General features: G+C 33.5%; 2 protein-coding genes across 3 annotated transcripts; both read right to left on the bottom strand.

Annotated features, from left to right (window-relative positions):
- Positions 1 to 6: 6 nt before the first annotated feature.
- LOC110991857 lies at positions 7 to 8494 on the bottom strand. The gene is made up of 14 exons (XM_022257398.2): positions 8487 to 8494; positions 7993 to 8243; positions 6578 to 6663; positions 6101 to 6203; positions 5550 to 5689; positions 4273 to 5033; positions 3923 to 4003; positions 3584 to 3712; positions 2827 to 2992; positions 2353 to 2528; positions 1902 to 2031; positions 999 to 1155; positions 613 to 755; positions 7 to 220 (listed from the first exon to the last, which is right to left on the bottom strand). Exons 1-14 carry the CDS (start codon positions 8492 to 8494, stop codon positions 101 to 103), a joined length of 2451 nt encoding a protein of 816 aa, XP_022113090.2. The 3' UTR covers positions 7 to 100.
- A 107-nt stretch (positions 8495 to 8601) lies between these two features.
- LOC110991835 (nucleolin) lies at positions 8602 to 16639 on the bottom strand. 2 transcript variants are annotated; one of them, XM_022257363.2, is made up of 9 exons: positions 16480 to 16639; positions 15782 to 16167; positions 15464 to 15551; positions 13218 to 13404; positions 12350 to 12489; positions 11701 to 11839; positions 10915 to 11021; positions 10101 to 10132; positions 8602 to 8793 (listed from the first exon to the last, which is right to left on the bottom strand). In XM_022257363.2, the coding sequence occupies exons 2-8, from the start codon at positions 16150 to 16152 to the stop codon at positions 10121 to 10123; spliced, it is 1044 nt and encodes a 347-aa protein (XP_022113055.2). In that variant the 5' UTR covers positions 16153 to 16167; positions 16480 to 16639; the 3' UTR covers positions 8602 to 8793; positions 10101 to 10120. The 2 variants fall into 2 exon arrangements, with proteins under 2 accessions (XP_022113055.2, XP_022113053.2); XM_022257361.2 differs by lacking the exon at positions 10101 to 10132.
- Between the last annotated feature and the right edge of the window lie 2012 nt (positions 16640 to 18651).

The following is an 18651-nucleotide window of genomic DNA, read 5'->3' as shown; positions in this document are numbered from 1 at the left end:
CTTGGTTTGTGGACTTAGCCTTACGACTTATTCGAATATTCGTACATGGGAAACATGAACTCTACGATGACGTATGAACACATCTTTTTTAAGTAATATATCACCGGTTAGCAAGATCCGCCAGTCTTCTGAGGAAGGCGCAAGTTGGCATTTCCACTAAAAGGGAGAGAACCAGCGCTGCAACTAAAGTTACTACTAGGATACCGGCGAAGTAACACCACTGAAAAAAAAACTAGAGTTATTAACTGCGCGTAGTTATCCTTTTTTTTATAGAACAGGGTGCAATCAGGCAGGAGGCTCACCTGATGTTAAAAGACACCGCCGCCCATGGACACTCTGGATGCCAGAGAGCTCGCAGGTGCGTTCCCGGCTTTTATACATAAGTTTTAACATGAATAGGAAAATAAGTTTCACATTTATGATCTCCTATGAACGACACTTTATTAAGCCCGAAAATGCTCTGTACTCAAAATAACAGTCAAGTTTTTATAGTTTTCGTAATATTAAAAAAATACTAAATATCCGTCTCAATTCAAAATATCATATGATGGTCATCGTTAATCATCGAATTAGTTTATCAACGCAAATAACATCCAAATTAGGTTTACTTACAAGACAAATGAAGTTTGAGCAGATTGCAGCATCAAGACTGAGCAATAGATATCGCGATACAGGTCCGTGAAGCAACAATGAACAATAACACAGCCTGCTTACGCCTGCCACTAAAGAACTGTTTAAAAGCTCACGAGTCTTGTCTGAAAATAAATAACCTCTTTTAATTCGATATTTTTGAATAAAATTTCTTCTTTGCAAAGATTGTCTAAGTTGGTGTGTAAGACAGAATTTTTCTGATCCATTTTTTTAATTTAATTGTTTATTTCGGAAAACAAGGTTCCATAGCAAAGTTAGTAAATACAACTTAATAACTTAAATCTAAGTGTTAGTAGATTTACATTATATTCCTACCGGAATCATTCCGCATGCTTAATAATACTTACAAGCAAACTTGGTAGAGCACACCAAAGCCGGCCAGATCCAAGCAGCAGGCCAGACAAGATGAAGCCAGGCTGTAAGCCAGCCCGCTCCTACTCCTGATGCCACACACGACCCTAATGCGCCCAGGATTGATGATACCCACAAACAGACTGACGAAACCTGTACATTACAAGAATCTTATAAGAAATAAAAACGTGGTAGTAAAAAGTCATCTAAAAAAATCACTTAAGTATAAAAAGTAAAAAAAGTAGTCCTTAAAAGTAGGCTTAAACCGACTCTTAAACAAATTTTTGCATATGGATATTAAAGAGGATACTTCTGTTGGCGCTTTAAGGAAAAAATATGAGAGTACATTTTTACGATCCGCGCGACATCCGACACCATGAAGTTAGCTATAGTCAATATTTCAGACTTTTTGTAATATTTAAACAAACTAGATATCAATATTTTAATAAACTTTATTTAACTAGATATCAATATTTAAATAAACTTTATTTAACTAGATCTCAATATTTAAATAAACTTTATTAAACTAGATATCAATATTTAAATAAACTTTATTTAACTAGATAATGCGTTATAATAAAACTTTCAATGTATTTAACACCTTCTTTCTATTGTTAGTGTCATTTTTCTACAAACGTAGAATACAGTTTTTTTTATATTTTCTTGTTACGCCAAATAAGTAAAACTTCTAACGCGTATACATGAATACACACACGTTTCTTGCATATGGAGTTAATTATATCCGGCTTCAACAATTTGTGTGAAGTATTATAATTATCCAAGATTTGATACTCAAAATAAACGACATATACATAAGGAATACTACTTGTATGTACAAGTAGTTGTTTATAAAATATATACAATATACATCTGTTATTATTATTAGTATTAAAAAATACCTTCGAAACAGTTAAAAGTCCATCAATTCTATAGACAAGCCAACCAGTTAGTACTCCAAGGATGTAAGGGGTAAGGTGTGACCACGGGCTTAAAATGATAACATCGTACGCCATGAATACGTCTGAAAACCTACAACACATATATTATTAACTTCTGACTAATACAAGTATTAACATTTTATTTATATCACATGTTTCCCGAAGTGTAAGCGTGTAGTAGGCTGAGGCATCTACACTTGCTACGGTTCTGACATACCTCTCTCGCTACATCCACTTTCATGCTCATTGGCCATGAGTACTTTAAATTTGTCCTTTTAACATTTGTTTAAAATAACCCCTTTTTAATCGAAGACAAGAAAAGCCAGTACAAATACAAAGAGTTCATTTATCATTGTCTATTACCATTTTTTAAACTTATTTATTTCTAAAATTTATATCAATTATGTATTACCTGTGACCAACTTCGCTGAAGGCAGTAAACACATCGAAGCCAGTGGGGATGAATAGCAAAAGTATGGCAGTGAATGCAACCCAGCGCTTCTTCTGCGTAGTTAGTAAGAAACATAAAAATGCGCCAATTATGTGAAGTTGGCCTTCAGTCGACAGATACCACGATATTTGCATACACTGAAATGTTCGAAAAGTTCAAATAGGACACAGTTATATTCTGTGGTTCATACTAACGTGTCTATAACCGCCTTTTATAGATTTCTTCTATTGGCTTGAAGGTCTCGTTACCAGGCCATAAAATTACAAAAAAAAATAGATTTCTTCTAAGTTGGCCATACTCTATTTGAAAATTATTCGTTATTTTGCCTGTTCCTATTACATTTTGAACCGCCCATAAGATTCCGGCGGACAAAAATAAGAAATATAAATAATTTTTATAACATAATAACATTAAACAATAAAACGATATATTTACTTGTTCTTCAGTTGGATAGTAGTTGCTGATATATAAAAGGTTTCTCCACCAAAATTTATGACAGTTGCGAGAATCGCTGTAAAGGAAAGACAGCGTTGCACTTTCCTCTGATACTCGCGCCAACGCAGTCGATAGGAATATAGAATAAATGTAGGGCGGTAGTAACCTGGAAGTAATAAAATAATCACCTTATTTGCTCACAATTCACAATTTATGTTTTTCTATCAAAATGTTTGGCTTTAGGTAAATAATGCAAAAGTGAAGATTTATATATTAGTTAGAGTTTAAAAAATTTAAAAAAATTGATCGTTTTCAAAAAGTATTACTTACACGTTCTATTCACGTATCTATATTATTTATTTTTTATTTATTTATTTAAGTATTCCTACAGCTAATAACTAAACAACATCCAAACAATTACATTACACACAAAAGCCAAAACGGACACATATAAACAGAAACATTTATTATTTATTTAAACTTCGTTACATTAAAGACATGTAGCGGCGGCCTTATCGCTGACAAGCGATCTCTTCCAGGCAACGCTAGTAAGGAAAATAACTAAAAAAAACGTGCAAGAAGCGCATAACCAATTCAACTAAAATAAAATTACTTGTAACACTGCTAAATTATACAATTACCTATCATAAAACAAAATAAGACTAAAAACCAATAGGTAATCTTGCGGTTCATGGATTATAAAATAAAAATAATTATTTCTATATTAAAGGAATATTTATTTTATATATAATTTTACCGTAATATTCGATTTGTAACGAAGCAAATGACCTGTGAGGCTTGACCGCAAGGTCCGCCACATGCCACCAGCTGTTTCACGGAGTATCTGCCTTTCAGATAGAAAAAATGATGCGCGCTGAATATACCGCTGAAATATCATACTAATTAATGTATCTTGATTGTATAAAACCTTTAAATCAATAACGACCATAGACAAGTCTTATTCCATAATTAAAAACTTCTTTTATTTTAAATAAACCGACCATAGACAAGTCTTATTCCATAATTAAAAACTTCTTTCTTTTTAAATAAACTTCACGAAATTGTTAAGACAAATTTATTATTTTCGAAAACATACCTTACGAAAAATAATGTGTCAAAAGCGAGAGTTCCAGTTGTTAATATATTGTACATTGTATTATTTTCATTTATATCACCGCTTTCTGAAAACAAAATATAATGAAATCTAAATGGATAAATGTTATCCAATTAGCAATGCCTAATCGCATAACAAGTGCATCGTAAAAATTCTCTCTCATCATTTTTCTCCATCGCGCCAAAGGATGTATAACTTCAATAAAGTGCATTTATTTAGTGTAAAAAATTGAATTATAATCTCCACTCAACTGCGTTAGTTTTTCACTTTTAATGGCTTTATTTTATTTACAATTACAAATGATCTAGACGTATTATCTTCATGTGACTAGCGACTCACCTGAAATGTAACTAACAGTGACCGCAACATTTATAAAAATTACCCACAATGTGGCGATAATTTTGACGGCATGTATCACAGACAAATCCTTATTCGCCATATTCGTATTAAATATTCTCATCCAGCTGTGTTTCAGGGAGAAGCTGAGCAGTAAACTCTTCATGTAACCATTTTTCTTCTTATACTCCGTAGTTAAACTCGCACAAGAATTGTACTTCACTCTCGGACAAGGCGGCAGGCTTTCAAATTGTCTTGAGATTGCGCACTGTTTTTTGTATTTCCCACAGCGTGTACAATTCCCCGTTCCCTCCATTGGCACTACGCCCAGCGTAATCGAAGGAGGCATTTTCAGATCACTCAATTTCAATGTACTTATGTTATACGAGTTCTTCATAACAGCATCTACTACCACAGGCCGCGAGTCGGGTTTTCTTTCGAAGCCATTTACATTTAATTTATTGGTTTCCAACTTAAGAGTTTTACGTTCGACGGCAAATATTTCTAGATCAACAAGAGTGGCTACAAAAGCTAGCAAAACAAATATGAAAGTTATTAGAATTGTTAGAACAGCGACTACGTCCTCCTTTATATCATATCCTGGTGTTTGTCTGATGGATGTGACCTTGACGGATCTGCTAAGTGAGTTGTTCGATTTCAAATGATCGTTGAGCATTATCGAAAAGTTAATAATGGATACGACGTCGTCAGCTGTACATGATCGCGGGAGGCACACGCCCAGAGTAACATCATAGGACTGAAAAATTAAAAAAAAAATATTCAAGTTTTACCACAAAAAGAGAGATGTCAAGAAGTGCTTGGAGAAGCGGGAAGACTCTGATTTATTTAAGTAGTAGTTTTAATTCTTAGTATTATTTGTTGCTTTTAAATACCAAAGTTCAGTTTTTTAATTTTATTCTTTTGTTTTTTTTTTTAAATATATCTTTGTCATGCTTGTTTTCTGTTTTTTTATACATAATTTGTTAATCTATGTAATCTGTTTTGGCTTTCTGTATTGTATTATTATTTTGTATAATAATATGTATTAAGTAAGCTGTTAGATTACTTATAATTAAATAAATAAATAAAATACATTTAGGTCATGGTACGTCTTTTTTTAAATTGAATCAACGAAGGAATTATAATTGCTATAATTTTGTTTACTTATTGAACCTGATCTGACTTTATAACACCAATTATTAACTGGTTTCAAAGTATGCCGTAAAACACGCAAAACGAACAATAAATTACGTTTAAAAATTGTGAAATGTACCTTAGCCATTGAGAATTTAGTTAAATTTAACTCGACTCGTAGAGTGCTGTATTGCAAAGTAAATGGGGGAGAATTGTCTGCCTTCACGACCCGTTTCATCAATTCGTCACGTTCCACCAGAGCGTGCCAATCCTGATGATCTAAAATTAACTTTGACTTACGATAACGAATGCAGCTGGGATCTACTCAAACTTCTCGTCTTTTTTTTTCTTTTTTTTTATGGCAGAAAGACATGCCTCAAACAGGACTTCTAATTTTTGGTTTCATGACATATACTTACGATATTTACGTTTCAGTTTTAGGTTTTTTACGTTACGTTAGAAACAATGTTTAGTGAATTAGTTAAGCGGCGACTCTAGAATTGAGTTTCACACGTTAAACAAATTATAACACTTTGCTTACATTGTAGTAAATTTAGTTTATGAAACATATCGAAAACAACCACTGAGACTGTAATGAAGAAAAGCTTGAATTACATCGATTATGTTAAATAATTGTATACCTATACATTTTAATAAAATAATAATAATATTTTAGTTCAAATTACGTACTACTTCCATATCGATTCTCTCTCCTTAACAAGGTGTTAAGATAGTCACCGCTGTAGAACTCCCCCCATGTCTCGTTCTCCTCTCGAGACTCGTATGCCTCATTCTGAAATGGATTTTAATTTTAAATTAAATTTTGATATATTAGCAAAATATAAGTAACGCTTTAAGCGTTTTTTTTAAAAAGAACATTATAAAAATATTTGGTAATTACATATTGCAATGCAAATGCTAGTAGTTAAACTGTAAAACTTAAAATACATAACGATATCGAGAGTAAGAGAAGAATACAATGATACAATAGCGAACTAACGTAATCGGGAAGTTAAATATTCCTATTTTCTACCATTTTCTGATAACAAAATAAAACAACCTTCGTATTGTCGTCAACAATGCTGACACGAAATGCCGCAGGTTTTGTTTATCCAATTTATTTTAATCGTATAACAATAAATAAATAAATAATAATAATAATCTTACCAGTAAACGACATTGTTCTTTAGAGCCTAGCCAGAACTTTTTCCCAATAAAAAAGGACGCAGAATATCGACCTGTGGCATCAGCAGCTGAAAATTATTAATGAAGATTTAGGCACGAGACATATATTCTAATTATCTACATAGATTGCTAGGTCAAGCCGTTTCCTCAATGTTTTCTTTCAACATACGAGTGATAAATAGGCACATAGATAGAAAGTCCAACGGAACGCAGTCGGGTTTCGAAGCTACGGCCTCAAGGATGAGACGCAGGCCAAAGCCACTAGGGCAATAATCATATTAACATAATAAACACCTTATAATTGTGATTTTTGTGTAATGCTCAGATTTTTGTAATATTATTTGTCAAACACGCAAACTAACATTTCAAATCAACTCAAACTTTATGCATCATTAGTCCGTAATTATCTTGTAAACACGTTTACAAGAAAGTTATGAAAGATTTTATTTTATATTATCTATTTTAGAATTATTGGCTTTCGTACGAGTTACCTATAATGTAGGTCCCAGTACATTCTCCCATTTAATTAATAACTTTTTCCTAAATGCCTTTTCAGTAATGTTGTTGAAGAAGTTAATTCCTATTTCATAATAGTATACGTAATGTCATTGACAGCCTATCTCGCGAGTGGCGTCCGCGCGTGAAACTCTTGCTTTCGATCCATTGTATTTACATTAATTAAGATAATGTATAGTTTCCTAGAAATGTTGTTTTGAAAAGTTGATTTATCGTCGGGCGATTTATTTAAATTCTAGCCAGGATGAATTCTTGTCTCCCCTAATTGGCTTGCATTTGACCATTTAGCTAAGACGGAAAAATTTAAATTACATATTTTGTGCATAATAAGAATGTGACCTTGGGTCTACTTAAAAAAGTTGTTTGTCTTCTTGCAAATAAAATTTGACGTTCTTGGAAATGTATTTTTAGTTCTAGAAACTCGTATGAATACCACAATATCATTACATAGTATAAAACAAAGTCGCTTTCTCTGTCCCTTTGTATGCTTAAATCTTTAAAACTACGCAACGGATTTTGATGCGGTTATTTTTTAATAGAGTGATTCAAGGAAGGTTTATATGTATAACATCCATTAAATAGTGGGGAAGTACTGTTATTTTTGAGGGTTCTAATGTGATGTCGTAAATAATTACATTTTTTCCGCTTACATTGCAAACGCAGGCTGAACCCTACGAGTTTTATCAAAATAATGTACTAAGTATTGTACACATTGAAAAGGTCTACAGAAAAGTCCCTGATGGTATATGTCTATCTCTTATGGATAACCCACATTTTTATATACAACGTTCACAGATTTGCTGTAGTGTATTTAGTATCAGCATTGCACCCGTGCGAAGCCGGGGCGGGTCGCTAGTAAAAACATAAAAATGTATACTTACTCTTATAGGCCCAAGCTCGCCCGTCCAAGTAATCTTTATAAAGCACCCTTAGTTCACCCCAACAATATCTATCTAAGCTCAGGTGTACACCGTTCTTTATTTTAGGCCACACGAGGGCCAAAAAGGACGGGTCATAGATAACAAATAAATTGTCCATCAATTCTTCGTGAACTTCTAAATTTTTTTTCGGGCGGGATTCTTTTTTTGAATTTACTCCGTTTCGGCGGGAAGCACTAACACTAATCGTTAAACTTAAACAAATAAAAACAATTAAATGCACTTTATAATTCATTTTATCACCTATGTTTTTAAGCCGTCCGCGTTCCTTGCGATCACAAACAATATTAAAAGTCGAGTTAGGTGACAGGGATTCACGCATACGGTTGGTTTTTTATCGATAGGCAAACGAGAAGGCAACAGCCTCGAATATTGCGTGTACATGTCTGATTGTTGACAAAAAGTAAAACACAAATTAACGCATGGATACGCATAACATTTTCATCTTAAGTGTTCGTAGGTAGGTAATCATACAATTCTACTTTATTTTATGTAATTCATAAATTGTGTCATGTACTATCGGCTAATTTTAGAAAAAAATAAAACCACATAAAAGATATTATCATTTATTAGCTGTCAAAAGACAATAAAATTAAATTTATCTGTGTACTTAGTAAATACAATTGGCTAGATTTATCCGTCAACACACACACACACGCACTGTAGTCCGTCCTCACGCACACAACTATATTACATTTGTCGGAGTCGCTTGTTCGGCCGCTGTCCGTCCATGAAGGCTCCCTGCTGTAATATAACAAAATATTTACAAATTTAATACATACTTTTAGTTTTTTAATAGTTTGTTTTTTTTAATATTTTAAGAAAAAGCTAAGGCGTTATTGATCCGAATTGTTATTTCACGTTCTACGGACCATCGTAGTCTTTATCATAACGTAAATTGGAATTTAGAGGTAGAATCCATTTAATCATCAAAAGCAGTATTTATATGTACTTTGAGATCTTTGTATTAAATTGTCCAAATACGTCAAAAAGCAAAATAAAACTGTATTTCTTCCACAATTAAACCTTCAATTATTTTTCAAAAAGAACAGCAAAACACACAGTAAAAGGAACTAACAAAATTTCTTGTTTGTAGAGAAAGTTTAGATAATTGAATAAATACAAAATGACCGTGAAATCACTGATCACACGCGGCGGTCAATCAACTCTTAGCCAAGCCAATTATGTAATTAACATTGATGTTATATTATTTTCTACAGATATAAATTTTACTTTAAACCTAATTTTTGAAGTAATTGCATACTAGCCTTATTGATTTTTTGTGTATTTGGGTTTTGATGTTATTTAGCTAGTGTTCTTTATATTAATTTATTTCTACCATTACGGCAACCTAAATTTAATTCAATAAAAAAATAAAAATAAATCAGTGGCACTACAACCTCTTTAGGTCTTGACCTCAGATTTGTGAATCTGTTTCATGATCATATTTAAATCTAATAGGTAAGTAGGTGATCAGCCTCCAGTGCCTGACACACATCGTCGACCTTTTGGGTCTAAGACATGTCGGTTTCCTCACGATGTTTTCCTTCACCGTTCGAGCAAATGTTAAATGCGCACATAGAAAGAAAGTCGATTGGTGCACAGCCGGGGATCGAACCTACGACCTCAGGTATGAGAGTCGCACGCTGAAGCCACTAGGCCAACACTGCTCTCTTTAATTCAATAGAAAAGTAAAAAAACATGAGACAAATCATTGCATTAACAAAATTGTGTTTAAGTCTTATAATCTGTAAAGTAGCAATTTAAGTTCATTGAAAAATGTACAGGCGTGAATGGTATTTTTTTCAGGCATCAAGGTCAACCTTAGTGGTTTTTTTGTGTATTAAATGTGTACTTAAGTAATACATAAAAAAAGATTAAAAGCATATATGTAGTTTTAAGGTAGGAAAATATATCATTATGTTTTACAAATAAACCACTAAAGTTAGGCTAGAAACATGCAGTGTGATGTATATATGATATGTGTCTCATGAGTGGAATTAATGGATTACATAGAATTATTATTATTATTAATATCAAAATGGTAGTACCTGGGTAATTCTTCACAAGACTACATGTAACTCTGAAAAGAATGCACAGAAGCAATTATTAGCAAAGAATCAGCAGGTCCTGCATTCGCCGTACATTTGCTGTATTTCTTTACTCATGTTTCTATGCACTCATTTCTCTTCAAAGCGACATGCAATAACATAAAATGCATAAAAACAGAAAATGCACAAATCTACGGTATGTGAAATGGTTGCAAAAAATAAAGCTTAGAAATATCAGTGTTGGCTGAAGTCGCAGTGAAAATAAGCAAAAATATAACTGAACATTATAATTTATATCCATGATTATTATATGAACTTATGTTAAACAAAGTTTATACCCATTTTACAGGAAATACAGAGCTGACACATTGCTATTATTATTACCTAAAAAGTTCGTTGCTATGTGTCAACTCTATATAGCGACACTGAAGGGACTGCTCATAATATCTATATGAATCGGGCGATATGTGGAAAGAAATAATTTTAACTATTATAGAAGCAAACAACATCGAGTGACGTTACTACAAGCAGATGTTAACTAGGCACCTCGCTGTAATGACGTCATAGTGATGCTAAAAAATTTCAGTAATCTTTAACGACACCCGCGATAGTAGGTCTATATCTATTGATTATTTATAATATCAACGTTAATAAATAAGGGGGTTTAAATGTAGGTATATTTTTGCTAACAATTCTATAACCATAGGTTAATCAAAACAGATTCCACGCAGATGCCAAGTTGATTTCTGCTTGTAGTACATAATTTACATTGTGGTTTTAAATATAAACAATAAAATATTAAGGGTATACATACCGGACGTGCCATGTAAGGCTGCGGGGGCAGGTACGAGTTGACGGGAGCGAAGCCGCCGCGCGGGTAAGGTCCACCGCGACCGGCGAACCCACGGCCGCGAGCTCCACCTGGGGAACATTCAATAAAAAACTCATGTTAAATCATATACAAGATACAAAGGTCAGTAAAAAAAACGACTTTCGAAACCCTATATATAGCCTATACGATTTGCCTCTTGGCAGCACTGCACTCATCTTAAAACGGTACTGTTAGTAGCACATTTACAACTCAAGAATGCCTACAATATTTTTTTTATTGGTATTTGTCCAAAGGAAAATAAAATAATAATATATTTTATTTATCAATAAAAACAATCACATTAAAAACATCAGTATAACTATATATATAAATAGTATAACAAAACGCTAATGATAGCTTCACGTGATGTTGTCTATGTCTAGCAAACAAATGGCTTGCTGGCAATCTGTGGTTCTGGCAGAATGTCATGACATCATTAAAATACTTGATTTTTTAAATTTGTATTTAATTACATCTGCTCATGAATTAACTGATAAGCTAGTAGAATAATACACATAATACATATATATATTTGCGTCTGTAAGTTTCAGCTATCTATGTAATTTCTTCTAGAAAAATCAGAATCACGTACTTCATATGCACATACATGTGCGTACATATTATTTCAGCTCTTGTAAACGTTTAGTCATTCAATATATTTGCTGCTAAAAATTGTATTATAAATTGTGATGAAATAGCTATATATATATAATAAAATAAAATCGGTACCTCTAAAGTTCCCCCTAGGGTTGAAGGGAGCAGCTCCGCCTCTGGAGCGGAAGGAGTTGTTCCGTGTGGCTGGTGGTGCCGGACTGGTGCCGCTGCTACTGCTCGTGTTGTTACGACCACCGTGCTGACGCTTATTACCCTATAATTATTTTGTTTAAACTTGTAACTATATTAGTAGTAAAACGCGGTTCGTTTTGTATAAGCATTGCTCCGAGATAATTCAGATTTACCTACGCTCGTCTGTCAATGATTGTTTTTATCATCGGATGTTTCATCAACCATCGACCAAGTATCATTTCGTATGTTGGTTACATAGATCACAAGACAAAATATTGCATGACCATCGCCAACGAGATGGATTGAATCAAAGACTTGTCTTCAATATGATACACCGTTGTAAAAGAAACGCAGGACAGAAATTAGTGGAGGGAAATTATTTTCGACCGAGACTTTCATCTACTTATAAGAAAAATAAGTACAAACTCAAAGTTTCAAATAACAACAATGTGTTCTTTAAATAGTTTTAAAATAGGTTTTTAAGACTTTTAAAGGTTTTTATATATTGGATATATAGGACAATGTTAGTTGTGATAAAAGTCTAAAGGACATTTAATACCGTACGTAACGTATATACATAACGTAAACGTACCTTATTGGCGTTAGCGTGGGCCTTCTGTTCGTCATCATCGCGGTAGCGTGAGACAGTGACGAGGAACCCGTTAAGCCGCAACTCCCGATCCAGCTTCAACGCTCGCTCCACACTCTCCTTTGAGTGGAACGTCACGCGCACTGACAATAATTATTACATGTATAGAAAATATTGCGAATAAAATGATTTGTGGTCTAAACGCGATTTCAGGTCAATTCTGTGCAATTTACAATATAATTTGGCCACCCTACGCGACATTATAACATAAAACAACATTACAATTATTGTTCGTAGATATATAGATGATTATTCATCAGATAACAAGGTTTGGTATTCTTTAATCGGTAACGAAAATGAATCTAATATTTCTCTTAACGCCCCCATGAATAGAATTTGTGCTCAGTATGATTTGTTTTCTCAATTCAACATTTTCATTAAAAAGTCTTCCTACAAAAATGTTACACAAAATAATTTGTAGAATATAAATAAAATAATAATTAGACACATAGTCTCACACATACTACGTACTCTCTAACTCATAAATATTCATACGAATTATATTTTACCAGGGTCGTTCATAGAAATCCTTTCTTAATTAAACATTTTAATTCGATTTTTTTAATAAAATCTGTTGGCTACGTAAATAAAATAACTAACTGGAATTACTATCAATGGTGACAGCCACTATTGGGGTCAGTTTTGGTTATTGTATTTATATTATGTTGTGTTGATTAATTTATTTTCTTATGTGGGACATGATTAATTTCTATTTCTTTCAAAACTTGTTAATACATATGTTTGTATGTATAATGTTACCCTTATACGTGGCATTAGTGGCATGACATTGTAATTAACTTATACTACTTACAGATTTTGAATTTTGTCTTGCTGAACTCATGTATATGTGCAACTTCACCGCATTGACTAAACAGCAGTTTTACGTAGTCGGTAGAGGCCTCATATGGCACTCCCACCAGAACTGCTGTCTCAGCCGATGACTCTATGGCCACTGAGATGGCATTACCCTCTATGACAGAGCCATCTTCTGTAAGTGCCTGCAAAGAAACATCAACTCATTCCCTACCACTTCTCAGGTGGACAAACCATATTATGTAAAGGATTCAATATTTTTTTTCATTTGAAATATGAAAACCTGTTTAATAACCTGAAAAATTTACAATAGAGACAATTGTAAAGTATATACATGCGTCGAAGTTCTGTATTTACTCTACTATATGATTGTTATGCTGCACACATAAGATGTAAATTATGGTTTAAGAACTCAGGTAAAATTATTTTTAGATCTTGCATCATATGAATATTGACATCTACAAGGCTGTATTGTTTCATTATTAACACATAGATGTTTCAAGGTTTCAAATTATATTGAACCAAATCAAAAATTAAGGAAAACCTACAAATTACAATCTACATACATAATCAAATTTATTTTGTTTTCCTCACCAGTATATTAATATTATCTAAAGGGAAATATGATTTATTAGGCAATGACTGAATTAAAGATTCCGTTAAAACTTATACGCTTGTCTAAACTCACGTCTAATACTACGAATTGTGTAACGATACAAACTGACAGCTCTCCCGTATTTACCACATACAATGGCCATACCATGACAGTGTGACGCGCTTGCATGCTTACTGTTTAACTTACCATTGAAGAAATGCATTAAAGATTCAGAACTAGAAGTCAGAAGTACTATACTTTATAAGTCCACCCAATTACTGGGGTATGCACACGAATTGGATCTAGTTATGCTAACAAAAACTAGTTAGCGGAATGTTTTATAAGCCTCTATGGGACTATAAAAGGAAGAAATAAAATATATGACAACATTATTGGTAGCAAGAAAACTCTTTGTTGTGGAAGCCTTATAAGCTTTGATCACTACAAAGTTTGTTTATTTAACTGCAATGGTAATTAGTGAAAATCCCAGCTGAGAGATCAGTAGACCCATTATGATAGCAAATCGCTGCTAATTTGGTCTTAGAAGATATTTCCGATAGCGACTTCTCAGAAGGAATACCAAAACTCTGTGCAACCAGTGTTCACCAGGGTGACCAGTGCTCAACCATAAAGTTCTGAGGTCCCTTAGTAAGAAAGACAAGCTTGCTCTCCTTATTTTCAATAGGAAGATTCTTCGTAAAATCTTTGGCTTTTGCCCTTGTAAAAAACTTTATAACATCCCTGGCGACGCCAACATAGTCCAATTCAAAGTGTACAGGCCCAAGTTTACATGGTTGGGACATGTGCACCGACTGTCGTACAACAGAACCCTAAGAACCTTACTGTACTCAAAACCAGGTGGCAAAAGAAAACCAGGTAGACCTAGGCTGCATTGGTAGGATAGAGTTGTCAAGAGCTTTTTTTAAGCAATAGGGGTTCAATGTTGGAGGCAGAAAACACTAAATAGATTGGAATGGCCAAAATATACTTGAGGAGGCTGACACCCAGAAGGGGCTGTTTAGCCTTTGATAATGATGTGATGAAAGGGAAATATTATGTATATCAACCATAAAGTCTTCTCATATGTCATTATAAGTGTGTATGATTATGCAGATCTAATAAATAATGTTATACTGGTTGGCTTTACTTGAAAGGAAAATTCACTTAACCATGGAAATAGCTTACAAAAGAATAAGAAAAATTCTAACTGGCATTTAGATATAACTTCAAATTCTAGGGGGTTTAAAATATAGCAGTAGTAATACTTAAATATGATATCAATATACAATTCAGTTCCGTTCCAATTGGATGGATACATGATACAAATGAAATATTTGATGATTAAATAAACATAAAACACCATAAATAAGTAGTGAGTGAATAATGGGCTGATCTCCTACTACATTCAATAAAATTATAAATTTTGTTATTTAACAATTATGTTTATACATGAAAAAAAAAGAACCCAATAAAGCACAATTGTAGGAGACCAGCTAATCAAAACATTCAAATAGTCATTCTCATTGATATAAGGGTAACACAGGAAATTTGGAAAAATCTAGTTTTAGAGTGCCCATTAAGGAAATTTTGTCCATCTCGGGCACAATACTAGTAATATATTAAAATAATAAACGTTAACAAACTTTTACCTTTTCCAGAGACTCTTTGTTTTTGAATTCGACAATAGCCGATAATGTTGGAGTTGTGGTCAATTCAGTTACAATGATCGGACCACGTCTAAAAAGAAAGAAAATGTCTCTCATTAATACTCCACTTTACAAGTTCTGAATGCAACTTACAAAACAGAACTATTAAAGAATAGTTAATTATGTTTTTAAACTTAAACCCTTGATACATAATTTATTCTCCATATCAATTTTTTATATTTAACAATTTATATAGAACTGATATTTGAATGTTAGCAAGTATAAAATTGTAATATGTGAAAACAAAGTAAATGAACTTACTTCACGCTGTTAATTTCTCCATGTTTTGAGAACAACTCCTTTAGTTTGTCTTGATAGTCAAACAAATAACTGGAAGGTAGGTTCTCAACTAGAAGTTTACCCGTTTCCGCTTTTTCTTCCTTTGGCTCTTCTGGCTTTACATCCTCAGAAGTCTCCTGTTCTGCATCAGCTCCCACCTGATCTGCACCTTCTGACTGCTCAACAGCTTCCTCACTAGCATTCTCTTCTTGATTCTCGGGTTGAGCTTCCCCATTATTTTCCTCCTCAATCGATGCAATCGCTTCTGCCTGGGACTGGACCTGACTTACTTCTTCATTAGCGTTAGCATTTTTTTTTTGGGCACCGCCTCGACCTCTTTTAGCCGCGACCATTTTCGAAATATATTTCTGAATAAAAAATACATTACATGTAAAGCGTCGCCGAATTCCGATATTTGGCGCCTAATGTCAAGGACATATACACGACAAAATATAAGAGCCACCTATTTTGAAATCTTAAGAACGACATCGTCATCTATTTGTTGGGTTAGAAAACGCATTGAACAAAAGTTATTCATAGATAAAGGCGCCATGAGGGCATGGCGTTCAATGGAAAATTCAAGAATCTCATTATGGACATTGGCCTCATAATGTTTCCAAGCTAAAGGCACAGGACAAGAGCTCATGAGTAAAGCAAAACCATAAACGCGTATTTCTTACCGTTATTATTAAAGAATTACAAATAAGGAAAAGTGTTTCACAATATTGCCTCGATTTTTGCAAAAATAACGCGTACCCGGCTTAACACAAACGATTCCGCCATTAATATTACAGAATACAGGCTACAGCTTAGTGTAACCACTTTGGCACAGAGTGAAATAATTTAAAACCATAGTAAAGGCAAATTGTTGCGTTTACCTATTAGAACTACTGCGTTCTAACTTACATAGCCAAACATAAAAATATACTGGATTTGAATACGAGTCATCATGTTATAAATCATAAGTTTTCAGTAAGAGGTTGAAAAGGTTGAAAGTACATTTAGTTTACGACATATTTGTATCTTAAGTGTGTAAAATGGGCACCACTTAGTAATCATTTTTGAAGGTCCACATTAGCACTTTATAGTTAAGTTGAATACCAAAAATCGGTAAAAAGTATTATTATTGGAATAGAAAGTCTATGATTAATTCAAACTCAAACTCAAAAATATCTTTATTCATATAGGTAAACATGTACACTTATGAACGTCAAAAAAAACAAATTAAATGTAAATGTAAATTTAGTTCCAGTTCGCAAGTCGTAGAGGGCAAGTCAAGGGCGTAGAGCCTTAATAATTAAGGTCTACAAGGGTATTCGGTATTTTTAATTCATGGAAAGTTTATTTTTATTTTATGGCAATACTTATTACGGGAAGTTTCAAATCGTAGATAGAGTATAGAATTAGATTAGCTTCTTTTAAAATAACAATAATAACTAAAGAGAGAAGACATTAACGTGAAATACTTAAGTGCGAGCGAAATAAAGTATCAGTTTTTCTGCCTCTATTTGCGTATCGGGTTTTATTTGTTTACCATCGAGCACTTGGTGGTAAACAAGTTTTTTACCGCTTACTGATAAATCTGTGCAACCTAAGTCAACCCAAATTTTAAGACTTTATCATTATAAGAGGTGTATTTAAAATGTAAGTCATGGTGAATTGATGCATAATTGGCTGTAAAAGCTATAGTGAACGAAAAGAACCAAACATAACCTTTCATCGGTAAGTAGCTTATTTTGTCACGACTCAGTAATTTTGTTCAAGAATTATTCATTCGGATGTGTATTTTGGTCAATAATAAGCAATCTTCAATGAATCAAAACTTCTACACAACAACACTTCGAAACAAACGACAACTCCAAACATAATTTTCAGTGCAAACCGACTAAAAGGCTTATTACACCACGCGATATTCAGACATTCTTACTAAGATTCAGCCTAGTGTAATAAGAGTTAAAGGCTTATTACACCACGCGATATTCAGACAGTCTTACTAAGATTCAGCCTAGTGTAATAAGAGTTAGCCAGTTAGCCTGTCTAATTAGACCGACCGAATGGGTTCGGCGGTGCTTACTGGCTTACCTGCTGAATATCGTGTAGTGTAATAAGACTTAGCACGCTAAATCATTCAGTCAGCGCGCGGCAGTCGCAGAGCAAAGACGTTTGTACATGTTTGTTTTCTGTGGCCGCGTGCACCATGGCGTGTTCGCAAGAAAAAAAGTACTTTGGAATGTTTTTTATTTTTTATAGATAAAGTTAGCCAACGCTCGACACACTGATACATTGGTAAAAACAAACATGAATCTTAAATTTAGAAAGAAGGTTCGGACAATCAATCTTATTATAGAATATCTTAGCTGCAAACGATGTGTCAATAAATTTAAATAAATTTTCTGCGATTCTCTAATGACAACATACTAAAGTGTGCCAGCCTGGTTCTGTTCTTGATTTGTACCGAGACATGCCATTTTTATTGCCATATTGAATGTATGGAGTATCTATTAAATTACATATAATAATATAAATTACTAATATAACATTTTAATAGTCATTCAAACTCGGCAGCTCCTACTCTAAGGTAGTTTCTTAAGTCACATGGCCGTCACCGACTACGTACGCTTTGCAAATGAGTAAAAATGAGTTAGCATGCGGTATTCAGTCTAGTGTAATAGCGAGCTTGCTAATTAGATTTTAAGACATTCTTACTAAGTCAGTCTGAATATCGCATAGTGTAATAAGCCTCTTAATTGCGAATCATATTACCAACGTCAGGTAGTTGCCACACTTCGTGGATTATAATATTCGCTATCTCACACGCTGTACGGTGATGCCTGGTCTATACCATAGTCCAT

This window comes from Pieris rapae, chromosome 2 (genome assembly GCF_905147795.1).
Source record: "Pieris rapae chromosome 2, ilPieRapa1.1, whole genome shotgun sequence".
NCBI lineage: Eukaryota > Metazoa > Arthropoda > Insecta > Lepidoptera > Pieridae > Pieris > Pieris rapae.
Note: the sequence above shows the minus strand (reverse complement) of the source record. Positions and strands in the feature narration are given on the sequence as shown.

Excerpts from the sequence above, each read along its gene's own strand:
- LOC110991835 (XM_022257361.2), bottom strand. The coding sequence starts at position 16,152 with ATGGTCGCGGCTAAAAGAGGTCGAGGCGGTGCCCAAAAAAAAAATGCT. Across the intron at positions 15,552-15,781 it reads GGAGAAATTAACAGCGTGAA|ACGTGGTCCGATCATTGTAA; the intron begins GTAAGTTCATTT and ends CTTTCTTTTTAG. Across the intron at positions 13,405-15,463 it reads ACAAAGAGTCTCTGGAAAAG|GCACTTACAGAAGATGGCTC; the intron begins GTAAAAGTTTGT and ends GTTTCTTTGCAG.
- LOC110991857 (XM_022257398.2), bottom strand. Across the intron at positions 2,993-3,583 it reads GTTACAAATCGAATATTACG|GTTACTACCGCCCTACATTT; the intron begins GTAAAATTATAT and ends TATTACTTCCAG. Across the intron at positions 221-612 it reads GCTCAAACTTCATTTGTCTT|TGGTGTTACTTCGCCGGTAT; the intron begins GTAAGTAAACCT and ends TTTTTTTTTCAG.